At 41.2% G+C, this 26822-nt stretch overlaps 1 protein-coding gene across 2 annotated transcripts; it reads right to left on the bottom strand.

Moving 5' to 3' along the window:
- Nucleotides 1–1903: 1903 nt before the first annotated feature.
- Nucleotides 1904–24852, bottom strand: MATR3 (matrin 3). 2 transcript variants are annotated; one of them, XM_042024694.1, is made up of 14 exons: nucleotides 18402–24852; nucleotides 14026–14087; nucleotides 13381–13422; nucleotides 13027–13130; nucleotides 12374–12426; nucleotides 11763–11888; nucleotides 11045–11170; nucleotides 10690–10860; nucleotides 9306–9437; nucleotides 8002–8045; nucleotides 7142–7532; nucleotides 5140–5533; nucleotides 4438–4559; nucleotides 1904–2968 (listed from the first exon to the last, which is right to left on the bottom strand). In XM_042024694.1, the coding sequence occupies exons 1-14, from the start codon at nucleotides 19290–19292 to the stop codon at nucleotides 2918–2920; spliced, it is 2709 nt and encodes a 902-aa protein (XP_041880628.1). In that variant the 5' UTR covers nucleotides 19293–24852; the 3' UTR covers nucleotides 1904–2917. The 2 variants fall into 2 exon arrangements, with proteins under 2 accessions (XP_041880628.1, XP_041880638.1); XM_042024704.1 differs by lacking the exon at nucleotides 4438–4559 and having other exon boundaries at nucleotides 2934–2968; nucleotides 18402–24836.
- Between the last annotated feature and the right edge of the window lie 1970 nt (nucleotides 24853–26822).

The raw sequence follows: 26822 nt of genomic DNA, 5'->3' as shown, positions 1-26822 counted from the left end.
TGAGCACAGCCGCTCTGAGCTGGGAAGGAGCCTCTGCCCTCGAAGTGCTCACAGAGGAGGTCTGGGAAGCAACGAAGGGAGATGCGAGTATAAGAACTGCGTTAACGTTTCTCTGCATCCTAAAATTTAGTAAGGGATAATTACTCCCACAGAATTTTCTGGGGGGCGACTGTCCCTTGGGGCATGTGTTTATACTGATTTTATTAGTCACCGTTACCAATGGGTTCCCAGGATGCAAGTTTCCCCACAGTCCAGCACACTGCAAAATACCCCTGCAAGCATCACCCTTAAAAAAACATTATGTACAGACTACTCTTATTTCCACAACAATTTCGAACTGTACAAATGCAGCAGGATTTTCCTCATCTCTAACAAAGGCTTCTCTTTCTACTCACTTCCCACAGCAATGGGACAACAGCCTCCAGGTTACTCCTCCCAGGTGAAATTGGTACCCCAAGTGCAGAGCCCAACATTTCACACTCAGCCTTGTGCTCTGGGATTTCCTTCACCCCTACACAGTGCACACAGTTATTCCCAAATAAGCAGCCCATGGCACCAATGTGTGCATCTCGCATCTGTCCTCAAGATCAGGATTTTCTGGCACCTCTTCCTCAGAAATTACCCCAGGGGCTGTATTCTCCCTGACCTTTGCATGGAAACAAAAGACCCTTGGCAAAAGCAGTGGGTTTGATTTAGTTTCTGACATGTAAAAGCATCCTTACACTTACACCTAGGAATACTTTATGTTTAGACACTAAACATGATGTACACGTTTACATGTACACAGGTCAGCACTCACACAAGGTACAGGATCAGCACAGGTATTAGCTAACAAAAGGCTATTTAAAAATTAAATGTAGTATTTCAAGACATTAATCTTAATGCACATTGTAAGGAAACTTAAAATGCTTGGGGACGATGAAGACCTTTGAAACAAATCTCTCAGAGTGAAGGGGCAGCGGCTCTGCAGCCAAGGCCTGGCTGAGGGACTCTGCAGCCTCTCAGTGACAGGTGAGTGACAAATGCCACCCTAACTGGGGCTCCAAGCCCATCCCTGGGACTTAGTTCTGTTCCAAGTGCAGGGCTGCTGCTGCCTGTGATTTCTTTCAGGGGCCTCGAAAAGCTTTAGATTCTATCACAGCCTGACATTTAATCCATTTCCTACAAACCCAAACAACATTTTGCATTCTAATGAGTGTCGTCAGTGCACAGAGCAGGAGCTGCTCTCTGTACAAGGATGAGTCACTGCCTGGTAAGACTTCATTAGGATGTGCTATTTAAACAAACCCTGCACGGGAGCTGCTCCTCAGCACCTCTCCCCTCTCCAGGGGCCTCAGAGAACCTGCTGCCCTCACAGGAGGTGGCTCAAGCTCTGTGAGGGACTGCAGCCCCTTGGGGGAAGGTGCAACACAAAGTCACAGCTGGAAAAACAAGTTCTCAAGGCCTGACTTGCACACAACAGACTGTCCTGTACCTGCTGAGTGTGTCTGCTTAACGACATTATAACTTCATCAACACTCAGCCTCCTGCATCCCAAACCCCTTCCAAGCCCCAAATCCTCACTGGTGGAGGCTCAGCCTGGAAGAATTGGGCCCAGTCTCTTTTATCCGCATGAATGCGATGTGGCTTCAACTTCAGCTTTGATGAGAACACCCCAAAACTCCAGAAATAAAAGTGTCAGCAGAATATACCTACCAGAGTTTTAACAAGTGATATTTTAATTTGTTTGGAAATGCAAGAAGGTTTAGGAAGAGAAAGAAAAGTTAAGCGGGAAGCTGCTGAAGCACAGGTGTTAAAAACATGCACATTTTAAAAAGAGAGCTCGAGTTTTGGTGTGGTGACATGACACAGGGTAAAGAGTTCAGCAGACACACTGGTTAACATGCCAAACATCTATAACAAATCACTGTGGCCTAGCTTTGTTTATTGGGAATCACTTTAGTAACCTGAAGTCACAAATAAGCAGTAAATAACAAAAACTACAGATAAACACAGGTTACACATGCAAATTCCTGTTCACATCTCACATGTGCAGGTACATTAAGAGCACAGTTCTAAAGAGTCTTGACAAAACCAGGTTTTAACAAAAAAATGGTGTTAAAATGCAAGTATGAAACTTCCATGTGAAGAATATAAAGATACCTTTGTCCCTTTCAGGACTCCAATGCTGCTTTTGATATACCAGAGATGTACGACAGCGACGAGATTCAAGTAAAAGCAGGAAGAGCTCGAGGAAATAATACTGGTCAGAGAATGGGCATTTACTTCTCACTAAAAATACACGGAATAGCTGAATAGGAAAGTCTAGCAAGAGCTTAGGAAAAAAATCACAAAGTTGTAAAGCTGACTAATCACTAATTTTCCTATTTGCTATAGATAACAGCAGTGACATTAAAAGAAACTCCAATTCAACATTTAAAAATGCAACTTACATTTAAAGACTTTTCCAAAGTGAAATGCAATGACAGCCTTACACTAAAAATCAAATAGCTGCTAGGCTCAGACCAAAATACGGAATGTTCTAGATAAAATAAAAATACAGTGTTACTTTTCATTTTTTATTCAGAATGGAATTGAGAGACAATTTCTGAAGCTTAAAAGTAGTAAGTTTCATTTAAATGCAGTTTTCTTCTCATGGATGAGCCTTCCACAAGGGTGCAAGGTTTTTTTCTCTGTAATAGCTTGAAGTGTCAAACAAAAAGTTGTTGCCATTCTCACATTAAGAACAAATTGTTGTCATTAACTTAACTGCATATGCTTTTTGCTACAACATTTAACACATGAACAGACCTATAATGCCTACTGTATCTCACTAGAACAAAAAAGAATACAGTAATTCCATCTACTACTTGTACTGCTTTTAAAAAAGATTAACATTAAAAACAAAGCCACGTTTTTCTTACATCCTTCCTTCTTTTTAAGCTTCTTTCTTCTGCCTGTAGTCTTCTGCCATTTTATCCAGAATTTTCTGTTGAAAGAAAGCAGTTATATTTGGGATATATTTAAAGAGTTTCTCACAGGCACAACGTAAAGAACAGAACCATAAATCCAATTTCAAAGTTTAAAATCTGTGAACATTAATTGCAATTGCAAAGGTCATAACTAACAAGGCTGGCACTTCTCCCTACCCTGAAGTGGAGTGGAGCTCTCCTTCCAAGCCAAGGGAATTCCTTCCCCTTGTCCCACTTACCTGGGTGGAATGTGCCCTCTACAGAGGCAGGGACACAACATCTCCCCTCCCTGGAGAAGGGTTAATTTGGAAGTTTCATTAATTTGTTATCATTTTGATGACATTTGGTAGCAACATCAATTCACCTATTTAATTCTTCCCGCTCTCCAAGAAAAGGAAACTCCCAGCTCCAGAAGAGCCACTGTGAAACAGAAGCTGCATTCCCCCCTTCCCTCCCCAATTCCAAACCCCACCATTGTCCCACAGTCACCCACGAGCAGCTCACTAATCATTTCTACCATGGAAAAAGCAAAGCAAATCATGTTTCATTACAGTAATACAGTTCACAAATTGGCATTATTTCCCCCCTTCCCTTTTTACATCAAGGCTTTAATGTCCCATAAGCAGGTACCTCAATGGAAAAAAAAAAGAAAAAAAAAACACTATGGTGATGAATGAGGTGGGTTTTCTTCCTACGAGATCCTGCATGGGAACTGATTTTCTGATCTACTCCTTCACAGTGTTGTTTGTCTGGTGACAATTTTTGTTCTATGTGCCTTCCTGGGCCCTCTGTTTATTTAGGGTTCCCTGTTACTGCAAGAAGGCAAGTGTTTGGAGTCTGAGGTGCCACATTCTCCTCCTCTGTCAAGCCCCTGGGTTTTGCTTTCAGCTCAGGGATCAACCAACTGCCACGAAATGCATTAATGTGACACTGCAGGACCATCAGAATTCCTTTGGGATTGCCCTTTCCTGGAGGTGATGTTTGCAGCTCACAGTATGAGGTTACAGCAGCAGCATTGTCACTCATGCCATGCAATCATGTGATACCTCATCCAGATAGAAACTGTAAAAAATGCTCACAAAATCAGAAGTTGCAAAGGTTTTTGTCTTTTTAAACATATAAAAACTTCATCTTAAGCTTTGCTGACTGGTTAAAAACACTCTCTAAGGGACAACTGGAAGGGATCTGGGCCATCTGTATTTACTCTGCATCGCTACCTCTAAGCCTGGCCTTATTCCAATTGGAATTCCCTCTTTAATCCAAATTTACAAGGTAAAAAAAAAATGCTGGAGCCCCTCTTCAAACTGTGTATTCTGCATATTATTTTCACAAGATGAAGTTTTGGAGAGGTCTACCTAGAGTTAAAAGTTATAGAGTAAGCCAATTTCCACTGCCTGAAGGGTAATTTTATTCTCAGTCCAGTCTCGTTGAGCTCTATTCCCCAGAAAGAATCAAGCCATTTAAAATGAACAAGTTTTTGCCTTACCTTCAACTTTTGATAATGAGGAAGGCTGCTGCAATGGGTCTTTTTTGCAACATCTTCATTTGTGTAGAACAGGGAACACAATTTGCAATAAAACCCTGTTTTGGGTACCACATAATTCACACCTAGAGGAGTAAACACCACAAAATAAACTAAGAGATCTACTCTACATCATTTCTTTTAATGTCATATGTCATTTCAGCTAAATCTTAAAACCATAATTCACTTTACATTAAAAGCTGCTTTATCTTTAAAAGTCTCTGTTTTAGTTTAGTCAAGCAGGGGCCTAGTAGCGCAGGCTTTTTTTTTTTTTTTAATTTAAAAAGCAACCTTTCAGATTAAGGGCCCATTTTATTGGTTCCTTCAAAAGAACTCACAATGTTCTGTGATCAGTTTTGGAGTATTTAACATGACTCTGAACTATTACCACTGTTGTGCTTTGTGCTAGCAATTGAATTTGTGCTGCTAGAAGATACCTCTTTCAATTTCTGCCTAAGGAAAGTGTTATGAAAAACGGTATGAAAATAAGGAAAAGAGAAAGAAAATACTCAGTTTAGGGCAGGAGTGAAGAAGGGGGAGGAGGGGGAAGCCCTAAAATGAAAGGCTATGGGGCAATGTATTGCCAAAAATAAAAGTCAGATGAAATGAGAAATGCTACTACAATGCGCAGAGACATTTTGGGAGAAGAAATGGAAACAGCCTTACCAACAGGAATGTTTGGCTGGTATGGCCCAATCCTAAACTCATCTGGGACAAGAGGTTTCTCTTGGACACTCTTTGTTTCCTGCTCACCCTGGGGGTCTGTGTTTTCCTGGGAATTCTTCTCAGTATCCTGTGCTGTCGCAGCATCAGAACCTTCAACGCTCTCAGCCTTGGCATTCTCTTCGCTTTTAGTTCCGTTTTCTAACGTTTCGTTCTCCTGCTCCGGCTCCTCTATCTTGTCCACCTTGATCTCTGCCAGGCTGTCCTCGTTCTTGCCCGCAGCCTTCACTGCCAGGCCCGACTTGCGGAGCTTCTGGTGGTCCAAGTCCTCCTCGTCGCCCACCTCGTCCAGGGTGACAAAGCCCTCCATGCTCCGCGGGAAGCCGCCCACGTAGCGCTGCGGGGAGAACGGGGCCTCGTGTCAGCTCAGGCTGCAGTGCTCCCCTCAAACTCTCCTAAGCTTCAGAACAGAAATACCTTCTCCAAACTCTTCCTCCAAGACCTGCCTCGCTCACTCAAACTGTTACTCAAGGATGCAGAGGTTTATCCAGATCTTTTTGTACCCCACTGCCCCAGAATCAAGGATTCCATTTCAGAATGATTATTTTTTTTTGCATCAGGAGTGGCCACTGTTTCACCATAGCAACATGATTTCAACTTAAGAACAGAGACAAAAACCACTTGAATTTCTTAAGCTGAAAGTTCTTTTAACATGAGTACCTTAAGTGAAAGTCATTTTGGAGCACACAGATTTTGTTTCTATTTGAGAGCCCCATAAGATTCTTGAATTCATGCCTGACTAGAAGGTAAAACCTTACCAGAGCTATTCTGTCCCTGCTAATGGTATGAAAGTTCATTAAAAATAATTAAAAGCTCTTTTCAGCCAGTAGAAAGCTTAGAGCATCCACATATAAAGAACCACCAAAACACAAACAAAACCAAACAAAAACCAACCCAAACCCCACCAACCACCCAAACTGTGAAGGCCTCTTAAAATCCAGGTTTCATTAGAAGAGGGACTGTCTAAATCCTGAATTTTTGGAAGTGTTCCTGCCGATACAGAGGTACCACTATTCCACATACTTAACAGCAATTGCAAGGACTGAAACAGCACTAGCTTTGTGAATGCAGGTCTTCAAGGAATGAAGTTTGGGTCTGAGGCAGTTTATCAGAGCCAATGCCCACATGCTAATAAGGAGCACTAAGAAAACCAGGAAATGCCATTTGCCTCGCCAGTATCCATCTCAGCACCATTAACCAGGCTCCTGACAAGGATCCCCCAAAACTGAGATCCATGCACATCTCATTCATTAATTAGGAACATGCCTGACTTTCTTGCAAAACAACATTCCAAGTCAACAAATTACTAAAACTTTGCACACTACTCCATGGAAGTGAGCATGATTAACAAAGCAGGTAGGACATAAAACCCACAAGAGTGTGAGATCATGTGGTGAAAAAAAGGGAATTCACAGCAAGTAGCCTTCCAAGTGACTGGAAACACCTTGAAACCAATTGTTTTCTTTCTCCAGTGGGAAAGGGGCCCTGGCTAACTGCAGATGGCCCTGCCTGTCTCTCAGTGTAAGGTGTAGCTGTACATACAATTCTGTCCAAGCCCAGATTAGCCTCAAGTCCCCAGTACATTACTTTTTGAACATCATTTCTGGGCTCAAGGGTAACTACAGCCAGTTCTCTGAGAAACTGCTGGGGAGAACACAGTTCCTAGCTAAGTATTAGTCAAAAAAGGGGTGAAGAGAAAAGCAAGCAAATCCCCAGCAAGCAACAAGGGTAGAAGCCCACAAGTCAAAGGCTTCTGTCAAAACAGAACCAGGGATTGATAACTGAATCCATGTGCAAGTTACATCCAGTGAGACCTTCCATTTCCTTCACAGGAAGGTTTAACACCTGTTCCTCTCCAGAAAGGTGGTTTAAAGACCCAAAGAGGGGGGTCTGCAACAGAATGTATATGGGCTTCCCCCACTCAGTACCTCACAGTATGAATTACCTTTTTAAGCTTTTTCTTGGCTGCTGGAGTGGCCGCAACATTCCCCTCAGTTTTTACAGTTGCATCATCAGGTGTGTCCTTTTTTTCCTCAGTAGCCACATCAGCTAAATTGGCAACATCTGCATCCTCTCCTGCTGAGCTGCCACTTTCTAACAGTGCTGCTGCCTCCTCTTCATCCACCAGCAGCTCATCTTCAGACTCCAGAAGTAAACTGGGCTCGTCTTGCTCTGCCTGTTCCCCACTTTTGGCACCTGAAGGCTCAGCAGCATCCTCTTGTTTCTCCTCTTTCGCTTTTTCTTCTGCATTGCCACTTTCAGGTTTCTGAGCAGCTTCTGTTTTGGACTTCTTATCACTGGGAGAATCTTTGCTGTCTGGGGAATATGTTCTCTTTCTGTAAAGAACAAAGAACATTGTTGCTTGTAAACCTGGAGAGAGTCCAGAAATTACTAAAGAAAAAGATCATATTTCTTTAGACAAGCCTGGAAACTATTGTGTTTCAGCTCAGAAAATGGAAGGCTGAGGGAAACCCTGAAGGACACCATTCTTCAGACATACAAAAGGCTGCTCCAAGGAGAAATTATCCTTACAAGACAGGACAACTGCTCGTGGGTTTAAATTGCAGGAAGGCAAGGCTAATTAGGGACTGCAAAGGATTTCCTGAGGAGCCTGAAGAGGCTGTGAAATCTCCATCGTTAGAGGAAGAGGGTGGGTAGTATATCATGAACAGTTCATCCCTGGGCACAACAACCAACCATTCGATCTCAAAGCTTGCCTGACTCTTTTGTATTGTTCTTATACTCTGAATAAGGTATTTTCGTATTTCTTTTAAACATCATTCTGCTTTAACAATAGGAGATTACCTGGTTTTATCCTTTTTCAGCAGTTCAACTCCTTTGTTTGGAATCTAAAATAAAATTTAAAAAATCTGTGAGTCACAGCAGAGAATGACTTGCACAACTGTTGCAGCATTAATTCAGACCAGAATCCAATCCAGCCAAGTGCTTGCAGTTACATTAACCCCAGGGACTCTTACCCATGCCACCCACCAGCTGATCAGTAAACTCTTTATTTTTTCTCAGACAGGACCTGACCAACCTAGAAATCCCTTGCCTTTATTCACAGTAATTACCAGTTATTCGATACAAAACAAATGGGATATCCTGCTCCAGAAAATTCACGTACAATTCCTGGTTTGTAGTGCAGGCACTGGCACAGATCAGTCCTAATCTGTACTTTTCTCTCTATCATTAGTGGAAAACCTTTAGCAGACTCCCACCACTTCACCTGTTTATGAATTACTGGACAGGAAATGTCACTTGTAGGCAGTAACAAGGAAATCTATTCCATCTGCCACTAAGTGCTCAATATGCTGCATTACCACTTAGTGCAACACTAAGATTTCTTCATGCTCCACAACAAAGCTGATTTTTCTAGGAGACAGCCTGACAGTTCAGATTTCTCTTGCTTTTATTATCACAGAACTTTAATATTATCACAGAATATTCTGAGTTGGAAGGCACCCATAAGGATCATGAAGCCCAGCTCTTCAGGGAACGGCCCACACGGGTTGAACCCACAACCCTGGCATTATCAGCACCATGCTCCGACCAACTGAGCTCATCTCAGTTTTCTACCTACTGATCAAGAAAGACTTATAATTGCATGAATATTACCCTGGTGTTATGTAAAAACCCTCCTTCAGTCAACCCTTCCCTCCTTTAAATGAGTGTGCCTCCAAGTTAACAAGGTGGAAAATGGCTGTGAGTTCTAACTTTTTAAAGTCCAAATCACCCAATTATAAAATGCTAAGTAATATGTTTTTGTTTATAATCCAATAACTATCTATTCATGACCCGCAGTGCGCAGTTTTTGACCCAATACCAGAACAGCCAGATTTGTGAAGGAGAAAAGATGAAGAACAAATCCATACCCAAAATCCTCCATATTGTTACACACATATATAATTATATCCCAGAAACCTAAATTCTCTAAGCCCAGGGTTCCAATATCTCCCCCTCTTGTTTAAGCCATGAGCACTGCTTTAGCTGCTTTTTTTAAACCATTGTCTGATACACTGAAGTAGACAAGATACAAGTACCACGACGACTACAACAACCATCAAAACATCTTCAACTACAATTAAAAAAGTAAAAACACTCCCTACCCTTAACACCAGCTTCTTGTACTTTTCAGATAAATCCACTTTCACACATCTGCCTTGGAACCAAAGCGCTTTGTTGGCACAGTGCTCAACCATGGCCAAAGCATCTTCTCTGGTCTCCATCTCGATAAAGGCCTGAAAAGATTACAACACACATTAAAAGGGACTCCGAAACACACAACACTTTTTCAGGCAAAGCTATTTAACTTAAAACACAGCACTTCCAAATACTGAAACAAAATGATGAGGTTTAATTACATCCATCCTCTCCAAACACTTTAACATTTACCCAAGTGCTCTGCAAACCTCAGCTTTTTAATTCAGTAACATCTGTCCCAGAGACAGTTCTGAAATTAAACAGGCATTTAAATAATCTGTCAAAAAAGTCACCGTTACCTAAAATATGATTTCAGTAAAAACGTATCAGGGCAATGAAACTCTTATTTAGTGCTTATGTACCTGGGAATTTCAGGGGAGATGTGAAGCTACCCCAGTATTTTATTTTTGTTTTTGAGAGAAGCCTGAAACAGAAAGGCAGCAACTGCTGCTCCTCCAGCTTTGTGAGGAGATCCTCCTGGGACAAGCCTATGGCACGCTAAGGTTGCTGAATGAGCTTTAAACAAACACATCTGGGTTAGAGTATCCTTGCCAAAAATCTGAAAGCTGTTTCAGCAGCCAACTTGTACAGCAAGGGATTTTGTTTTTCCAGTGAAATAAGGTCAGGGAGGACTTCCTAGGGGTCATGCAATAGTCTAGTAATTTTTCACTTTTCAAGTGTAGTATTAGGGGATTCAGGCACCCATCTCTTTGAAAAAGCAGTGGAACTTCCTATTAACTCAAGGGAGCAATGAACTGGGACAGTAAAGCTTAAAAAAATTAGAGCTAAATAGTTTAAACTCCTGTCTATTTATAGAAATCATGGCCGTGCACATCCAAAGCATTTTACTATACGCATGCAATAGCCTGTCTTCAAACGTTTCTTTTCTAAGCTAGAGCGCCACAGCAGGACTGCTTTTCTTTAGTTTTAAACAATGAAAAATAAAGGTTAAACAAAAGAAACATAACAGTGGAATATATTTGTTAATGTTTCGTAGGTAGTGGTTTTTCACCCTAAGACTCCAAGAAATCTGCATAATCAAATAATTAAGCCTCCATGCTAAAATACCTTTTTCCAGCTGAGGTCTGTTCCTGTTTTTAAAGCAGCACATATTCCAGGGACACTTCACAGGAAGCTCCATAACAACCCCCCACCTAGACAGACCCTGGGTCATTTCCAAACCTCTGCCTCAGCAAAAAGTCTACACATGTCTCAGCTGAAGGTGTGTAATGTCTTCATTCAGTTAAACTCCCTTCAAAGCCTCCCCCAGGAGAGCTCCCCTGCAGTTACCTGGCTTTTCATTCTCATGAGGATGTAGTTCTTAATCTTCCCGTAGGGCTCAGCCAGTTTGAGCACGGCGTTGTCAGAGTATCCTGAGTGGGGCAAGTTGCTCAGGTGGATCACACGACCAAGTTCTGGTTTTGGTGGCTCGGTCTTTTGGTCAGGTTTACCCTCGGGTTTCTAAGATAAAAAGGGAATGACATTTTTTCAAGAACTACATATAAAATATACATGGGTGACTATCCCTTGATTAATTTGATGCAACTGGAAAGTACAGAAATTAAGAGTAACTTAAACGCAGCAGCCTCATAGCCCTGACTGCCCCAGATTAAAATAAGTGCTAAAAATAGCAGAAGTGTTTTACCTTTATTCTCTTGTATTTCTGTGACAAGTGGACTCTGACTGGTTTACCAAACACCAGGGCAGGTGTTGTTGAGTAATACTCAACTGCAGCCTGGGCATCTTCAGTGGTTGACATTTCAATAAATGCCTGAAATCATACAAAACCAAATTACGTGCTGCTCCTTCGGGAAGCTAATTTTGTTTCAAAATTTCAAGCTCTTCCATTCTGTCTTTTAAAAAGAACTGCATCAGAAATGAAAACTGCTTTTTGATTGCAACATGAACTGACTTGCAGAACTTGGTATGAATTTCAGATACTTTATTGAGGTGCACAAACAGAATTACTTTGTTTGTTTACATTCCACCTAGATTTGGATTCAGAACATTCAACTGCTTCCTGCTTTTTCACTTCTATGGTATTGCCTTTTTCCACACTTCAAAATAAGACACACTGTATAATACAAACTAAGACCAAGTAAGTTTTTAGACAGTTTTAGAATAAGAGCAGAATGTGGTGTTGTTGAGAAAGCAATGAACAACCAACAAGGAGGAGATTTTTCAATATTTAAGTGAAAATGCAGTAGTGCAGCATTTCTGGAAACACACTCCTCCTTTCCCACACGACCCTGATGACAAAAGTCCCATCTCAACTTAGTAGCTGAGCAAGTCCTTTTACAAGAACAAAGCCCACCAGAGACACCAGGCAACCCCACCAGCAGTGCCCTGGGAGCCAACCTTACCTCATTGATTTTGTTTAGAATCAGGTGATTTGTAATTATCCCAAAGGGTTCAACGAGCTGAAGCAGCTGATACCTCAAGTTCTTTCCCCTCTGGAAATCCATGATGTGCACAACTCTGCTTGTTTCCTGTTGAAGACAAAGCACATGTACACAGCATGAAAAACCCCTGTACCAGCAAGCCTAAAAAGCTGGAAATGCTCTGCTCTAATGGTTTAACTTTTTATATTTTAAAAAAAAAATTATATCTATCTTCACTAGTGACCACAACAAGATGCATACAAGAAAGGCACAGAATTTCTAGGGATTTTCAGAGGAAGATGCCTGCCATGCCAAAGTTGCCTTTCCGTAAGTTCATGTCCCAGAGCTTCATCATAAAGAGAAATGTCTAAAGAAGTTCTGTACGGTTTTGGAATAAGTATTTTTTAGAGTACTCAATACCACAAACCCCCAGTCTCATGCCAAAGCTTCAGTACTTCCACACAAATTCTAAAATCTCCCTTCTAAAGACAATCAATTCATTAACAAAACAAACAAACCCCACACCTTAAGAAAGCACAGAAAAATTACACAACAAGAATGCGCATTAAAAGAAGAAGAATTTTAATACTAACCACTCTGCCCTTCTGCATGTGTCTGGGTCCTTGCATATTTCCATTTCCAGCTCCTTTAACAAATTCAAAGAATGAACAAGCTTAGTTCAACCTGTAAGACTGGGATTAACATATCTCATCAAGTTCTTAAAAGATATGTCACTTGTAATACCAAACCAGAATGAGATCCAAGTTCTAAAAACTAATCATTTCATTGCAGTCTAAAAAGGCTTTTAATTTATTTCAGAGCTCTTGTAACTTGCTATTCCAATTTATTTCTCAAATTCACTTGAAATAAGGGGGAAAACCACTTAGGACACTGAATTCTTACAAGTTTCACCCACCAAGTTTCCACCAACATGTAGCTACTTGGAAGACAGATACAAAAACCTCCTAGACAGGAAAAAAATCCAAGTGCTAAACACATCTAGATTAATCTCAGTTAAAAATCACCAGCTGTACGGAGTTGGCAGCTGGCAGAAATGAGAAGTGTGGAAGTCAGTACCAGTCTTTAGTCCCTCCCTGGCCAAAGTATTTCAGTTCTACTGCTCAGAAAAGCATTTTGCTTTGTTGTTTTAAAACACTGGTAACAAATTAAAACAAGAGTAGAAAAACCCAAAAATAAACGTGGAAAGAAGTTAAGCCTGGTAAAGGTAGGTGCCTGTTGATGTTACCTCTGGGCCCAACAGGAGGTCCTCCAAGGTGGAATGGAGGTGGTGGTGGTCCCAAAATTCCCGGTGCAGGGTTTGTAGACTGCTGCAACATAAAAGGATCACCCCTAGAAAGAGGGGAAAACACAATGTCATTTTAAACCAAAAAACTGTGAAGCTTTCATTCACGAAACACCCTAATTTCTGCAGAGCTTCTATGCAGACAACTTAGGCTACTTTTACTCTGCCCTTCAGCTAGAAAACAGAGGGAGGAATCCATCTGAACCAAAGGTGGTGTGCTGTTTCACATAAAATGTTAGGAATGTCCTCTGCTTCAAATAAACAATTATAAATACTTCAAAGTTAATTACTACTTACATTCCATGTCCTGAATCACTGTCAGGATTCCATTCTGGGTATCTTAAAAGAAACAAAATTAAAAGAAAATATAAGAAAAATGCAATGTCCTCTACCTGTGTAACACTTCTCACCCAAGCAGTGATACCTGTAGGTGTAACACAGCTGCAGCACAGGCAACACTCCAAGCCACTGCCAGAGCCATGAAGAGCACTGACAGAAATGCTGCTCTTCAGGACAAACTCCCTACTGTTTGCAGAACTGCTGGTTTTACAACAAAAATGTCCAAGCTGGTATCAGTAACTGCAGTTACAACAGATTCTCAGCTGCTGAGATCCAGCTGTTACATACGCATCAGGATTCCAAAGCTATGAACTAGGATTCCTTTTTGTCCTGAAGATGCTCCAAGTTGTTTTATTCCCTACAAGGCACGGTATGTTTTCTAAATCTGCTTTGTGCAACATAACCGTTACTTAAACTCAGGGAACACCCTGAGCTGGAAGGGACCCACAAGGATCATCCAGTCCAACTCCTGGCCCTGCACAGGACCCCCAACAATCCCAGCCTGTGCCTGAGTGCCGTCCCAGCGCTCCATGAGCTGTGGCAGGGCCGGTGCTGTGCCCAGGCTGAGCCCTCCTCCCCAGTTACTGTACTTCCAGTTCATACATTTCGAGCAGCAGCTGACAGCGGCGGCTGTGAGTCGCTCCATTGATGTGATGGTTCCACTCCTGCAGCAAAGTAAACAAGTCACAATTAGCAGCCACACATCAAGTCCTTTCTGCAGAGTCATGGCCTACAGGCAGTATCTTCTCTTCTAAGCTGGAGTTTTGCAGATCCATAGATAATGGCATCTGTTTGTGGTGCTTTGAAGAGACACTGACACTGGACCTACCTCTTCCCTCCTAACCTGAGTGAAAAGGCATCTGAGGGGAACAGGGCTCGCTCCTGCCTCAGAGTGCAAAGCTCCCTGGAAAACTACAGCCCAGGCACAGAGTGCCACGGCAGCCTTTGGAACTGAAGGCTGAGTGTTTGCTTGTCAGAATTTCCTCCACTCTCTGCTTCATTCCTCAGACTTCTCGAGATTAATATGAAGTAAACACTCCAATTTTTAGAACCGTAAAGAGGCCAAGAAATTGCACGGAATTCAGAAAGGAAAGACTAAAAGAAAGTGCATAGCTAGGACAAACTACAAGTACACAGGTGAAATATAAAATATATGACCACTCGAGGGGAATTACCAAGGAAAAAAGTAGATCTAAATCAAGATGGTACAAAGGAGAAATAATGAAATTAAACCAAATCAGCCATATGAAACTTGTCCTGGTTCTGGTTTTAGCACTAGAAAGGAATGAGGGATTTCTACTTTTTCTCTGCAGACTGTTTTAACTACAAAGGGAGTTATTTATTTTAGTGCCTGATCTCTGCATCTTTACATTCTTACAAGTAAGAGCACAAGCCTGTGCTTTATTCCCATTTGTGAAGTGACAGAACGTCTGGAGTTTCCCTGCTGCACATCTGGGAGCCACAGCCTGACCTTCACGCTGCTGCTCCTCAGGGAGGAAAGGGACCCGCAGAGATAAACAGGGGGGACAGTAACTCAAGAACCTTGGGGCTGAAGGTTTTTTCTTATCAGCCATGTTTTCAACTATGAACACAAAGTGCAGTGGCAACTGCTTTATGTGGCTCTTCTTAAATGTCTGTTTCTGCTCAGCACCCACCAAGGATTTTTTCCTAATTCCTTATATCTCTCCACATTTTTGGTCTCTGCCACACTGCAGCCATCCTTCTGGGTACAACGAGACATTCCCAAGGCTCACTGTAGCATTCTCATATGTTAAATGCCTACCCTGCACTTCCCACAATGGAGAAAAACCTGGATTTAAGGTCTCTCATAAAGTACTACAATATTACTCCACGATGCTTCTGACAAAGGAGCAAGATTAAATCATCCCCTTTATCAAGATGTAAAATGAGAGCACCACTTTTTCTTCTTAACTGCACAAGATGTAGGCTCTGCGACTATAAATAGGCTGCCAATTAGGATGAAAAATACCCACCAAAAAAAAAAAAAAAAATCTATGAACCATTCAATATGAAGTTTCTTTAGTTCAACACTTTCTAACAAGTGTTAGCAGTACACTCCAGAAAACAGTCCTTTAAACCCCAAACCCCTCTAGATTTGGGTGCACAGTCAGTAAAGCCTCAGTGGCTGGTTCTGCCAGACATAACATGCTTTGAATCTGTCTCAACACAATTTAAAATTATTCTAAACTGGTGCAGAAGTTACCTGCAAACTATAGGCAAAGACTGGGAGATTTAATTCTCATTCAAATGCTTTTAAGTTGGCAAAAAAGGGGGATGTGACTTATAACTTCAGATTTTTTTTCTCCCCCAGGGAACAACGGTAGCTCATCTACATTAACTTTTTATTACACAATTCTTAATCTGAATTCCCTTTGCTGCCTGCATCCATGCGGAAGTCTCCCTTCCCCAAGGTTTTGGGGCACCAGGTTATTTGTATTTACAGAAATTCATTAACACAAAGGCCCCAAGTTAAGCAAAAGAAAACCTGAACTGAGTTTCTGAAAACCCAGATTCCCCTTTGGCTCAGTCAATTGCACGCAAGAGGACATGCTGTTCCTCAGAAAATTAGGCCACACTCGAGCACCTAATTTTAGCCAGCCCTCTCTCAGGGCCACAGCCAGGCTCTCCCTCTGAGATGTACCAGGTTCAAGTGTTCAACCTCCAAATTCATCTGCTCGGGTTGCATCAACCTTTGTCTCTGGCAGGAAAACAATCCCTCCACGTCTAACACCTCATTCCCTGATAAAGGGATCAGGATTGACCAAACGCCTGAAGTAACTGGGGCACAATTTACTCCACAGACAGAAAATAAACTCGGTCCTAAAATATATACACATCAAATTAAAGAAGCAATTAAGAACATCACTAAAATAAAAAAAACCAAGAAGACAAATCTGCCAATTTAAGTTACACTAAAGATGTTTAACACCTTGCTTCCATTTAAAATACACACACGGCTTGATCAAACACTTAAAAAAATCTCTGATGTTTTTATTTGGAGGTGGGAATGAGATTTTTTTACTACAGTAATAAATTTACATAGTCCCAGCTATGAAAAGCATTCCCTTTCTGCTTTCCATAAATTTCGGCTCAAATCACATTACTTTAAAAGTTATGTTTTACTTGATTTGATTTTGTGGGAGACACAAATAAGGAATTCTGTAATGGTTGGGTATGCAAAGCAGAGGAAAGAAGGAGAGAAAGAGAAAAATTCTTGTGGTGACATGGTTTCTGAAATTAGAAACAGAGCCCCAACTTGGGTCATAAGAACCAGACGATCTAATCACAAATATTTTATAGTGTACTAGCAGTTTTAAAGTCAAAGCATATTCCTAAAAAAAAAAAAAAAAAGTTTTACATGTTACAGAAGAGGTCAGCCACTTAGGTTATATGCTGTTAAAAGAATTTGGTATTTCTCATACCTGGAACGGTATTTCCATGTGGATATCCTTTCATTAGATCTGCACTCCAAAGCACACTAAGAGCCTTTAAAATAAAGAGCTAAAAAGACCCCTACTTACAGGATTACTGGTTGTCATCTTCAAGGGCCTCAGAAGTTAATGTTCTCAATCTAACCAACTGAAGTCCTTTTACAGAACTGAGCATGGCAGCTAAACTGTTAACACTTAAAACTTTTGTGAACATAAATGTCAAATACAGGAGACAAGAAACCTGGATTACTGTGAGTATTTATATAAAAAGTAATTAAAGCAACACAAGTTCATAAACTGTCAGATCAGGTGGAGCCATACTGCGTGTGCTCTAGAAGTGGTTTGATCCTTTCCTTGCAGGGACAGAATCATTCTTGTGTTTCAAAAAGATCAGATGTACAGAACAGCACTTTTTGAGAGGTAACTGTAAAGAAATGGTTAGTAACAGCAATTCCACATTGTATCAATTTTACAGTAATAGCATGTATTACGCTTTCAGTTGAAGGCCTTCAAGCTAATTAGCCACTAATTGTGACAAGAGGGGCACTGTATTAGCCAATTAGCCAATTAAATTGCCTAGTATACTGGAAATCAGCAAGATGAGTACATTGGAAAAGCTGAAAGTGAGAAGGCTCTGAAAATACCATCCGAATCAACAGGCCATTTTGAGTAACCTGCTTCCTTTGCAGAGCTGCACTAGTCATGGATAACTAAGAGGGAAGTCTCAGCATCACCGAACACACCCGAAGATCCACTCTACTTGTGAGCCAAGTAAAGAACACTACTAGGAACACAGAGCAGGATACTGCAACAGCAGACTGATTGCTCGGAGAGTCTACAGGGATAGATGCAACATGTGACAATAAAAAGTGAGTCTGAAGTGTTCTAAGAAAGTTGTGAAAAAAGGAGAAAAATGACGACAAATTTCAGCCATAGTATGAGATAGAGTGTTAAAGTGAAATTAAAAAGGCAAGAATGAGCTAATCTAAAACGTGGTTTTTAACTTTTGCAAATAAGTTCCAGGGCTCTACATTAACTCTTTCCCTCTGGACAGGGAAAAAGCAGAACTGTGCAAGAATGCATCTTAACTACATATAAATCAGCAATCAAGACAGATGTGGAGGAGAGCTGAAACTAGGTTCCGGAATGGCACAGTAGATACACTGCAAAAAAACCCCAAACCAACAAAAAAATACCAAAACCCACCCCAAAACTGCTTGAATGCCAGATGTTTGTGGTTAAGAGAACATGTAGATGTAAAATATAAACAAGATATCCCAGTAGATGATAGCTGTTTGACTTGAAGTTAAGCAGTCTGGGCAAATAAAATACATTAATGTAAAGCCCTGGTTTACAATGTTTGTCAATAATTACCTTGCAAATAAACCAAGTGACTTTTTCACTCTCAAACCAACTTTCAGATCATTTCAAAAGCAACCAGGCCATAGAAATAATTAAAGAAATAGGTAAAAACAGAACAGATACTACAACGTAAAGGAAAATAGAAGTATCTGGTGCATAACTCACCTTATTAGAATGAACTGGCATATCACATATAGAGCACAGATGGGGATAACCCTTCGGTAAGAATCCATGGAAGTCTTCAATATTGCTATTTGGAGGAGCACCTCTCTTTTTCTCAAAGAGAGATCTCTCGGGACCAGGACCACGACCCATTCTGTCATACTCACTGTCAAATTTATGATAGTTATGCGAAGTCTCACCATAAAAAGATTCATCCCTACACCTTTCTCCATCTCTCAATCTGTCATCTTCATAATCCATTCTGTCATAATAACCAGATTCTTGAGAACGACTTCCATGGTCATAGTCAACCACTGGGTTGAGACTAGGACCACGATCATCAAAGCTATCTCTTCTAAAATGCCTTTTTTCTTCCCAATCATCCCTAGGTACTCTGTATGGTGGTTCCCGTGTGGATGATCTGCCATCTCTACCATAACCTTCTTCAGCTCTCCTCCTTTTAAGTTGTAGAAGGATCTGAGGCAAGTTTTCAGGAGTGATCTTGTCCTCGGGATAGCGACTCAGTTCATCTAAGTCTCTAGCAGACAGACCAAAGCTGGCCAAAATGTTTGTGGCCTGGTCTGCATCTCCACGGTGCTGAGAAGACAAAGGGAGCGGACCTCTACTTCCAATGTTAAATATAGACTGCAAATTATGGGAAGAGGTACTACCAGAAGACAGTGCACTATGAGATCCTTGTTGGTTCAATGAAGAACTCATTCCAAGATTCATTAAGCTAGCAAGGCGTGCAGTACCCTGGTTCATCCTTCCAAGAGATGCTGGCATATTTAAAGACTGGGTAGCAGCAGCAAGAAGGCCTATTCCTGCAGAGAGGTCACGCCCATGACCTTGTGAATCCCTACTCAGAGATGACTGCTGGAATGACTTGGACATTGTAGAACTAGAGCTTGTCTACTTTATGGATCAAAAAATATTCTTTTTTTTTTTTAGGTTTTTTTTTAAGATGGCTGCAAAGAGAGCTCACACTAGAAAGCTAGGCAAACTTCACTTCAAAAACGGTAACGCCAAGAAAGAGGATCAATAATGACTGCAGATCTTCTTCAAGCTGAGAAACACCAGACAATTCTGTAGAAAAACAAGCAGTTTTAGTCATAAATCCCTTTAAACAGATGCAGTTTTAAACTTATGCATCATGTTGATCTAAAAAACATTAAAGATCTCAATCTTACAAGGCTTTTATCACATAACAGATTCAAGAGGTACCCAGAACCTACATATATTATTGCAGATAAAAATACAGTAGTGTTTCCTATACATACTACTCTTCTTCCACAAAAAGCTACTTTCACACTGAAGAAAAGTGAATTTCAGAAGTTTGCGATGTCTGAGAGCATCTATAAAGTTTACTGACATGTAAGCCTTGATCTCTGGTTAATGGCTTTGTTCATACCCTACATTACTGTGCTGTGTCTGTGAGAAGAACACAAAAAACTTAGGCCCACAGAATCCAAGATGACTTTGGCATATAACACATATTTGAAAATGAAACCTGTACCACCACAGAACAGGACGAAAGGAAGTTAAAAGTAACTGAAGTTTGGGCAAAAAGTTTCTGCTATAAGATCTGTAAATAAGACCAAACATAATATTCAATCTTTATGCAGTAAAATTCCAATTACTGATGTGAAGACAGATGTGAACAAGAAAAACAAGTTTTACATTTTGCAGGAAGTAAACAAGACCTCTTGTTCCAATTGCAGTTACACTGCTAGCAGCATTTCGGAAGGGATTCTTTACTCTGTTACATGGCAGCTGTGACACCAGCCTGTACTCTCAGACCTCAAACTAAACAAGGTCAGGCTTAGTGCTGGGATGGGAGACCCAAGGAAAAACCTGCTCCTGCAGGAAGAGAAACCAGTGAGTCAGGAGATGGCACGACATCCCAGCAGCCCTGTCTCATACCAGCACTGCCTGGCTGGGGCTGGCACTGATACCATGACCACTTGTGGGAGTTAAAGATCCTAAAACACTGCTCACAAGAGAGACATGACTCTTTGGCGTCCCACTAAAATACTAACCTAGCAGTCAAATATTTGGTTCAACTGCATTTACATGAAGTTTAAACTAAACAGTGTATCAATATCCACAGCATGCTGCAATGAATATATTTCATAAAATGTTCTTTTAGTGCAGAGCAGAAATAAACTGTAATACTTCACCCCATCCTCCTCCAGCCTTGGGACAGATACACAAAGTCTAAAGCAATGCAAAACATGTGAAAATATTCTAGCAGGAATCATCTGTTCTTGGGTCCCCAACGCCTCAAAGCCCTCTCCAACGTCAGCAGAGCAGTTCTGCTTCTCCAGCACTGCCACTGAGGAGCACATCAAACACAAAATCACTTGGAAAAGAAACAGGCACAGACTGCACAGCTGCAAACGAAGTCAGCTCCCAAGAGAACAGGTACATTTGGGGAGGAATGGAAAGGACAAAATGAAAGCAAGGACTTTTCCTTGAAGAGACCAGTTCTGCAGAAGGCAATGGCTCTTGTACTGGAAACAGAAGGAAAAAGTCAAGGTTAGGAATAGGTCTCTATCCCCACTGCCTGCTCAATCCACAGCCTGTCCCAACAGTGCACCAAGCTGAATAGCACTTGGGTTTTCTTTCTCAGTAGCAGCATGTTACAAAATTAGCATTCATGTAAAAAATTAACGGATTCCCTGAAAAATACACGAAACACACATAACTCACGCAACTCTACCTTTGCAAAGTAACTCCTTTATACAGTTTGTACGTACTTTGTTATCAGTGCATCTAAACTCATTTCAGCTATGTTTTTAAGATTCACATACGCTGGAGTCATTTAAAGGAAGCTTAACTGTGTGACATTTGTTAAGAATAAGAGATTGAGAAACATGGGGATAAAAATTAAGTTTGAAAGTTCTGAGGCAGAAGACAGAAAAACACTGTAGAAAGCTTCAGAGGAAAACAGTAACACAAGAACACAGGGGAAGCATACCAGGCAAATTCTAAGGGAGATGTCCCAGAGAAAGGGGCCACACTGGAGGACACCTGAACAGAAAGCATTGAAAAACCGTATTGTAAAAATCAAGACTCTTTTGAGTTCAAACAGAGAGGAACTCTAATATTCACCTGGGTATCATGCTTTTATCTTACACTCATTCAGTATTCTTCAAAGCACTTTTATGACAATTTTACAAGTTAATCCTTACTCACTCCATTTTTACACCTAAATTTCCTCCTAGTTCATTCACACACTTTCAGAATGGTTTGAAGCTGAACTTACTGGGTTCTTCATGAAATCAAGTATTCCAGAGGGCTTTCTGAGCCTGACCCTGCAGCGATTCAAAAGACACCCCTGCGGTCAGGACAGGCTCACTGTGTTCTGCTCTTAGTGCAAGGACCCACACTATTCAAGTTTCCACTAGATCAGGAAAGTTCTCCACTTTTCAGGAACACCCTTTCTCTTTGAACAAATGGTCCCTAATCCTCTTGTCACAGCTGTCAGCTGGCAGTTCATTGTGTGCTGCTCTGGAGAGATTAGCAGGGAACAAACCCCATGGCACCAAGGCCTGGCAGGACCAGGGCTACCGAGACCTGATGGTGCCATGCTGAGACCCCACACCAGAGCCTTTACAGAACCACACCAGGCTCCTGCAACTGCAAATACCCAGGGAAGGGGCAAAGGGAAAAATAAAAATAGGAAAGATGGGAGAAAAGGCAAGACAAAGACACAGAGAGAGACAATCTTATGGAAAAGCATGAAGTGGGACAGTAAGACAAGTGTATGATGAAGACACAGCACAAGCTGGCAGTTGGTGCTAAGTCAGGAAATGCCCCACACTCAATCAGGTATTTGAGTATTTAAATAAACAAGTTTGAATATCCTCAAAAAACCACTTTTATCACACCACTCATCTTGCAATGGCTGCTGCACTCCACTCCTAACCAACCCCATCCTTTAAGACCCGATGAAGACAATGGAACGAGGTGGGGGAAGAACTCTACCATCACACCAGAGGATGTTTAACTTCCACATGGTCAGGTTTAACAAGATCCTAAGGCAGCACTTCCTGTGCTGATTGCTCCGGAGAGGTTCCACAGCAGTATCTGATAGAGACAGGTTCCCACGGAGCAGGGCCAACTTCTGAGAGAGGGTGCCATCAACTGAGTCACAGCAACAAGACGGGTAGGACTGAACAGAGCTGCCTCGAGAGCCAGACACGAGTTAGTTGAAAGTGTTATGCTAATTGTTCTCCATGTCATTTCAGCTACACTGGGAACAGACAGGCTTTCAGATACACCTTTTTTTAAGATCTGTGGACAGAAATTTGGCCATATTAAGATTTGAAAATATATAATATAAAGCAATCTTGAAATAAGTTGAAAGTCAAAATGCTATTAGATTTCCAGACAAATGCAGACAATGAAAACAATTTTTATCTACAAGTTGCAAAAGAGTTTTCTATAAAGGCAGACAACAAAAATAAGGAATTTGAATCCTACAGAGTACAGTTATCAGAGCCCAAAACAAGGCTGATTTTCAAACACTATAGAAGGTTTTTCTTTTAGTGTAAAACTTAACGTATCTTTTCAATAAAGCTTACAAAACTCTTGCTCCAATATTATTTTGACCTGAGAACGGTTTAATTCAGTGAATTCTTGGAATATATTGATCATGCTGAACACAATAACCTCAGCTTGTCACCTTTTACAGAACACCAATAGACTGAAAATAAGTCCTCAGCTCCCTATTCCTTCTGCCACTCTCAGGGGATTTTAACCTATGCATAGTTGTTGTAATTTTAATGTTAATCTTGCTCTTAGAACAACTCATCTTTTACCCATTCCTCTTCCACTATGTACACAAAAAAGTCTTAAAAATGAAAAATAACTGTTTTCACTTTCTAGTCAGTTTCACTTTCACTTCAAAATACATTGAATTAAAACAAATAAATTCAGTTATGGTAAAAACATGAAATTATCTACAAGCTGAAAAGGACACCCTCATTTTGTAAGAACACAATGCTTTTGCAGACCATACACCCTTGGGAAAAAAGTCTCATACAAGTTTTTGGAAGTCTGCCCTTTGGATAAAGAGCTATAGGTCTTCCTTCTCCTCTCTTACACATCATACTCGGTGTGGCAATCCCTTCTGCCATGGAAGAATTCTTATGCTTCTTGGCAAAACTGGCTCCAGCACATCATGGCAAAAAGGGTTATTGAGGAAGAAATCTGGAATTTTGACAGGCAGCCCCCCACGCTGCTCTGAGAATTAATGGTAGTAAAAACAAGAACTTGCAAGGAAATTAGAAGCAGATGTTATCTAGTTGCTGAATGACCAAGTACAATGGATTTCACATCTAAGGGATTAACTTTTGGACAATACAGAAAAGGCCACTGTCTTTTCAAAGGCAAAGGCGGAATTGTCCAGCAACCTTAGAGAAAATGCAGGTTCTCGCTCATTTCAGGTCACAGTATTCAGAGTTGTTATTTAATATTGCTGTTTCACATGCAAGAAAAGCACTCATTCAAGCCATCTCAAAGGTCACGGCCTCAGAAACTTCAGGAGCACCTGGCACACTGGATGTACACTTTTTCTGGGCACAGATTAGCCAGTCTGTTTCAGGCACAACAACTGGAGGAGTTTCAGTTCTTAGGATTATGTTTAGCTTCATCCCAGGGACTTCCTTGATCAGAGGAGCACAAAATAATCTGAGAGCTGAAGTGACTGTAACAGAGGATTGCTTCAGAACAGAGAAGTGTGACATCTTAACAGGCATATTTACCAATGGGGAATTAAAATGACTGGCTTAGCAATCAAGAATCTTAAAAGAACTTACAGTTTTCAACATCTGAATGCAGAAAGGAGCACTAAAAGAGACTGGTTTCCTATTTCTGCTCATTATATAATTTAATATATTCAACCAGCCCTCTTTTGTAAGAAGTGCACTTAAAAAGTGCATTTATTCCTTTACAGGAACAGAAGTGGGGGGGAAAAAAAAATCCAAGGAACAGCAGAGAAAGAAGGCAAAACCCATGTATTTTTGGAAAGGGAAAGAAGTAACACCCAGAAACAACAGGTAACTGCTGTCACTGTGGTAACCACGCCACAAACACATGATCACCTCTATGGCTTCCAGCCATTTCCTTCTACTGCTTTCAATCCCACTCTGACACCTTCAGAGCCCCCACTCTCCAGTAAGATAGATACACACAGATTCCTGCAGCTACAAAAAACTCCATGGAGCCATTAACAGAGGGGCTCTGCCAAAACCAGTCTCCGTGGAACACTGTGGGATCTCAGCTGGAAGCTCTGGTAACACAACTCTGTGTCCATGCACAACGAGGCTACAATCCTCCTCCATTCCCACCAGGTATGGGGACCAACAGCCCCTCAGGCACCAAAATTTTGACTCCAACCACAGAACATATCACAATATTTTATAAACAGGTCATAGAGAAAATGATCCAAACCCACACCAAATTTTACCTTTAAAAAAAAAAAAAAAAGCCCAAAAAACCAAACCAAAAACCCCACACAGAACAGTTCTGTGTTCTGATCTGGAAAACTCAATTTCTGCCTGTCTCCTGGCATGTCCAGGGCTGGGATAAAATCCTGTTCTTTCCCAGCTGAATTCCTGCACGAGGCTGCAAGAAGTATTCTAGAGGCAGAGAAAAATCAAGGAACTGTTTCACTGGTTCACTGCTCAAAATAAAAACCCTTTTGTTGAAATTGTGACTGCACAATATGGTACTTAAGCACTCACAAACTAAATTAGTTCAGAAATATCATGAAGTATTTGCTTTTGTTTTCAAGACTTGTTGACTCAGAGAGCTGATGAAGAAAGGAACCAGCACTGAGGCTACAACAAATCATAAATTAACAAACTGAATGGAAATAATTTCATTGCAACTCTGCTTGCAAAAGCTTCTCCCCCAGATCTGCTGAGGCACCCAGAAGCCTGTTGAGTATTACATTACAAAGTACCTTTGTATTCACCAAATCTCTCAGCAGACATGTGCAAGTCCCAGCAAAAGGCAGCACACAGCATTTCCCAATTTCTCACCAAATCAGTCCTGAATAAACCAGGTGGCTATAATATAACAGTTGTATGGAACTTCAGTCTGGAGCCCCAAAGACCGACTCTTCTTTCTCCCCTCTTTAACTGATTTTCAGTTTTTATCTTCAGGAATGTGGATATTCACATTTTAAGGACACATTTAGAAATTTCTCTGGGGGTTTTTTTCCTACCATTTAGTTCCAAGATGTATGTAACATCAAGTGCACAATGCACAAGTACAAACACTGGCTTATCACCTCAAAAGCATGTCCAAGGCCTGAGTGCCAGTATCCTCACTCAGAATTCAGGAATGAATCATTTTGGGAAGGTTTTTTTTTATAGAATTCAAGACAGAAGCTCACTAATTTCTTGGGAATACAATAAAAATGTTAGTATGTTCCACTGTATTTAAAAAAAAGCAATTTATCATTTTAGCACGTTGAAAACTTAAATATATTAATATGTTTTTATAAGTATGAAAAGATCAGATCACTGGATCAACAGATTCTTTGTAAAGAAGTTTCTGAAAATGCACCCTTTTCTTCTCCCCATGAAAACTACACAGACTGCTTTAAGAAACTCACGCTTTTGACCAGAGCTGCTCCCTACTTATCTGACTCCAGGAAGTCAGGACCACCTACAGTTCAGAAGGTTCTGAAGAATTTAATGCAGAGTAAAAAGAATAAAGGTCCTTCAGCAGTTTGAACCACTATCAGATACTTTTTTCCCAAAGGTCTGCATCGTGGAAAGAAAAACAGCCACACACTTGGAATCTGAGGGATGGTTCAGCTTTCTTTCAACAGCGTAAATGCCTCATTTATCATTTAACAAAGCAGTTTTTCAGGCTCTCAGACACTTCTTTTCAACTTCTGCTTGTTTTCAGAATAGGTGAACTTTGTATCTCGTTACTTTGACTCTGGAAGAAGAGTACGTACATTAAAAAAACTGAACATTATCAATCCACCACAGGAAGAAAAAAAAACCCCGCAGCTGGATTTGTAACCACAGCCTGAATTATATGAAAGTGAAACTGAGTAGAAAGAGGAATCAAACGGCTGGCTGCACTGTCAGGAATCTTGTTGCTCAATTCATTAACTCCTAACGCCAGATAAACATCAAAACCAGCAGTTTTTGACTCTAAGGGCCTTCAGAGAGTTAAGGAAGGAGGAAGGAACAACGCCGCCTGCGAGGCCGCGGCTGGGCCAGCAGCGCTGGCAGGGCGCTCGGGCAGCTCGAGGCTGCGGGAAGCGCAGCTGGAGCCGGGTCACGGCTGCAGTGCCGAGGGGCCGAGCAGGAGCCGCTGTCCCCGGGCCCGGGGGCGGCGGTGGGGAGGGGGAGTCGGGGCTTTGTTCGGGCCCGGCGCGCCCGCAGTACCGGC

This window comes from Corvus kubaryi, unplaced genomic scaffold, assembly GCF_017639235.1.
Source record: "Corvus kubaryi isolate FWS band 111438036 unplaced genomic scaffold, C.kubaryi_AGA036_p1.0 128, whole genome shotgun sequence".
NCBI lineage: Eukaryota > Metazoa > Chordata > Aves > Passeriformes > Corvidae > Corvus > Corvus kubaryi.
This window is presented reverse-complemented; position numbering and strand designations above follow the sequence as displayed.

What these genes read in the sequence shown, in the direction of transcription:
- MATR3 (XM_042024694.1), bottom strand. Translation starts at nt 19,292, where the DNA reads ATGTCCAAGTCATTCCAGCAGTCATCTCTGAGTAGGGATTCACAAGGT. An exon ending in ACCTCCTGTTGGGCCCAGAG is followed by an intron (nt 12,427 to 13,026) that starts GTAACATCAACA and finishes AATTTGTTAAAG; the next exon opens with GAGCTGGAAATGGAAATATG. An exon ending in AGAAATACAAGAGAATAAAG is followed by an intron (nt 10,861 to 11,044) that starts GTAAAACACTTC and finishes TTTTTATCTTAG; the next exon opens with AAACCCGAGGGTAAACCTGA.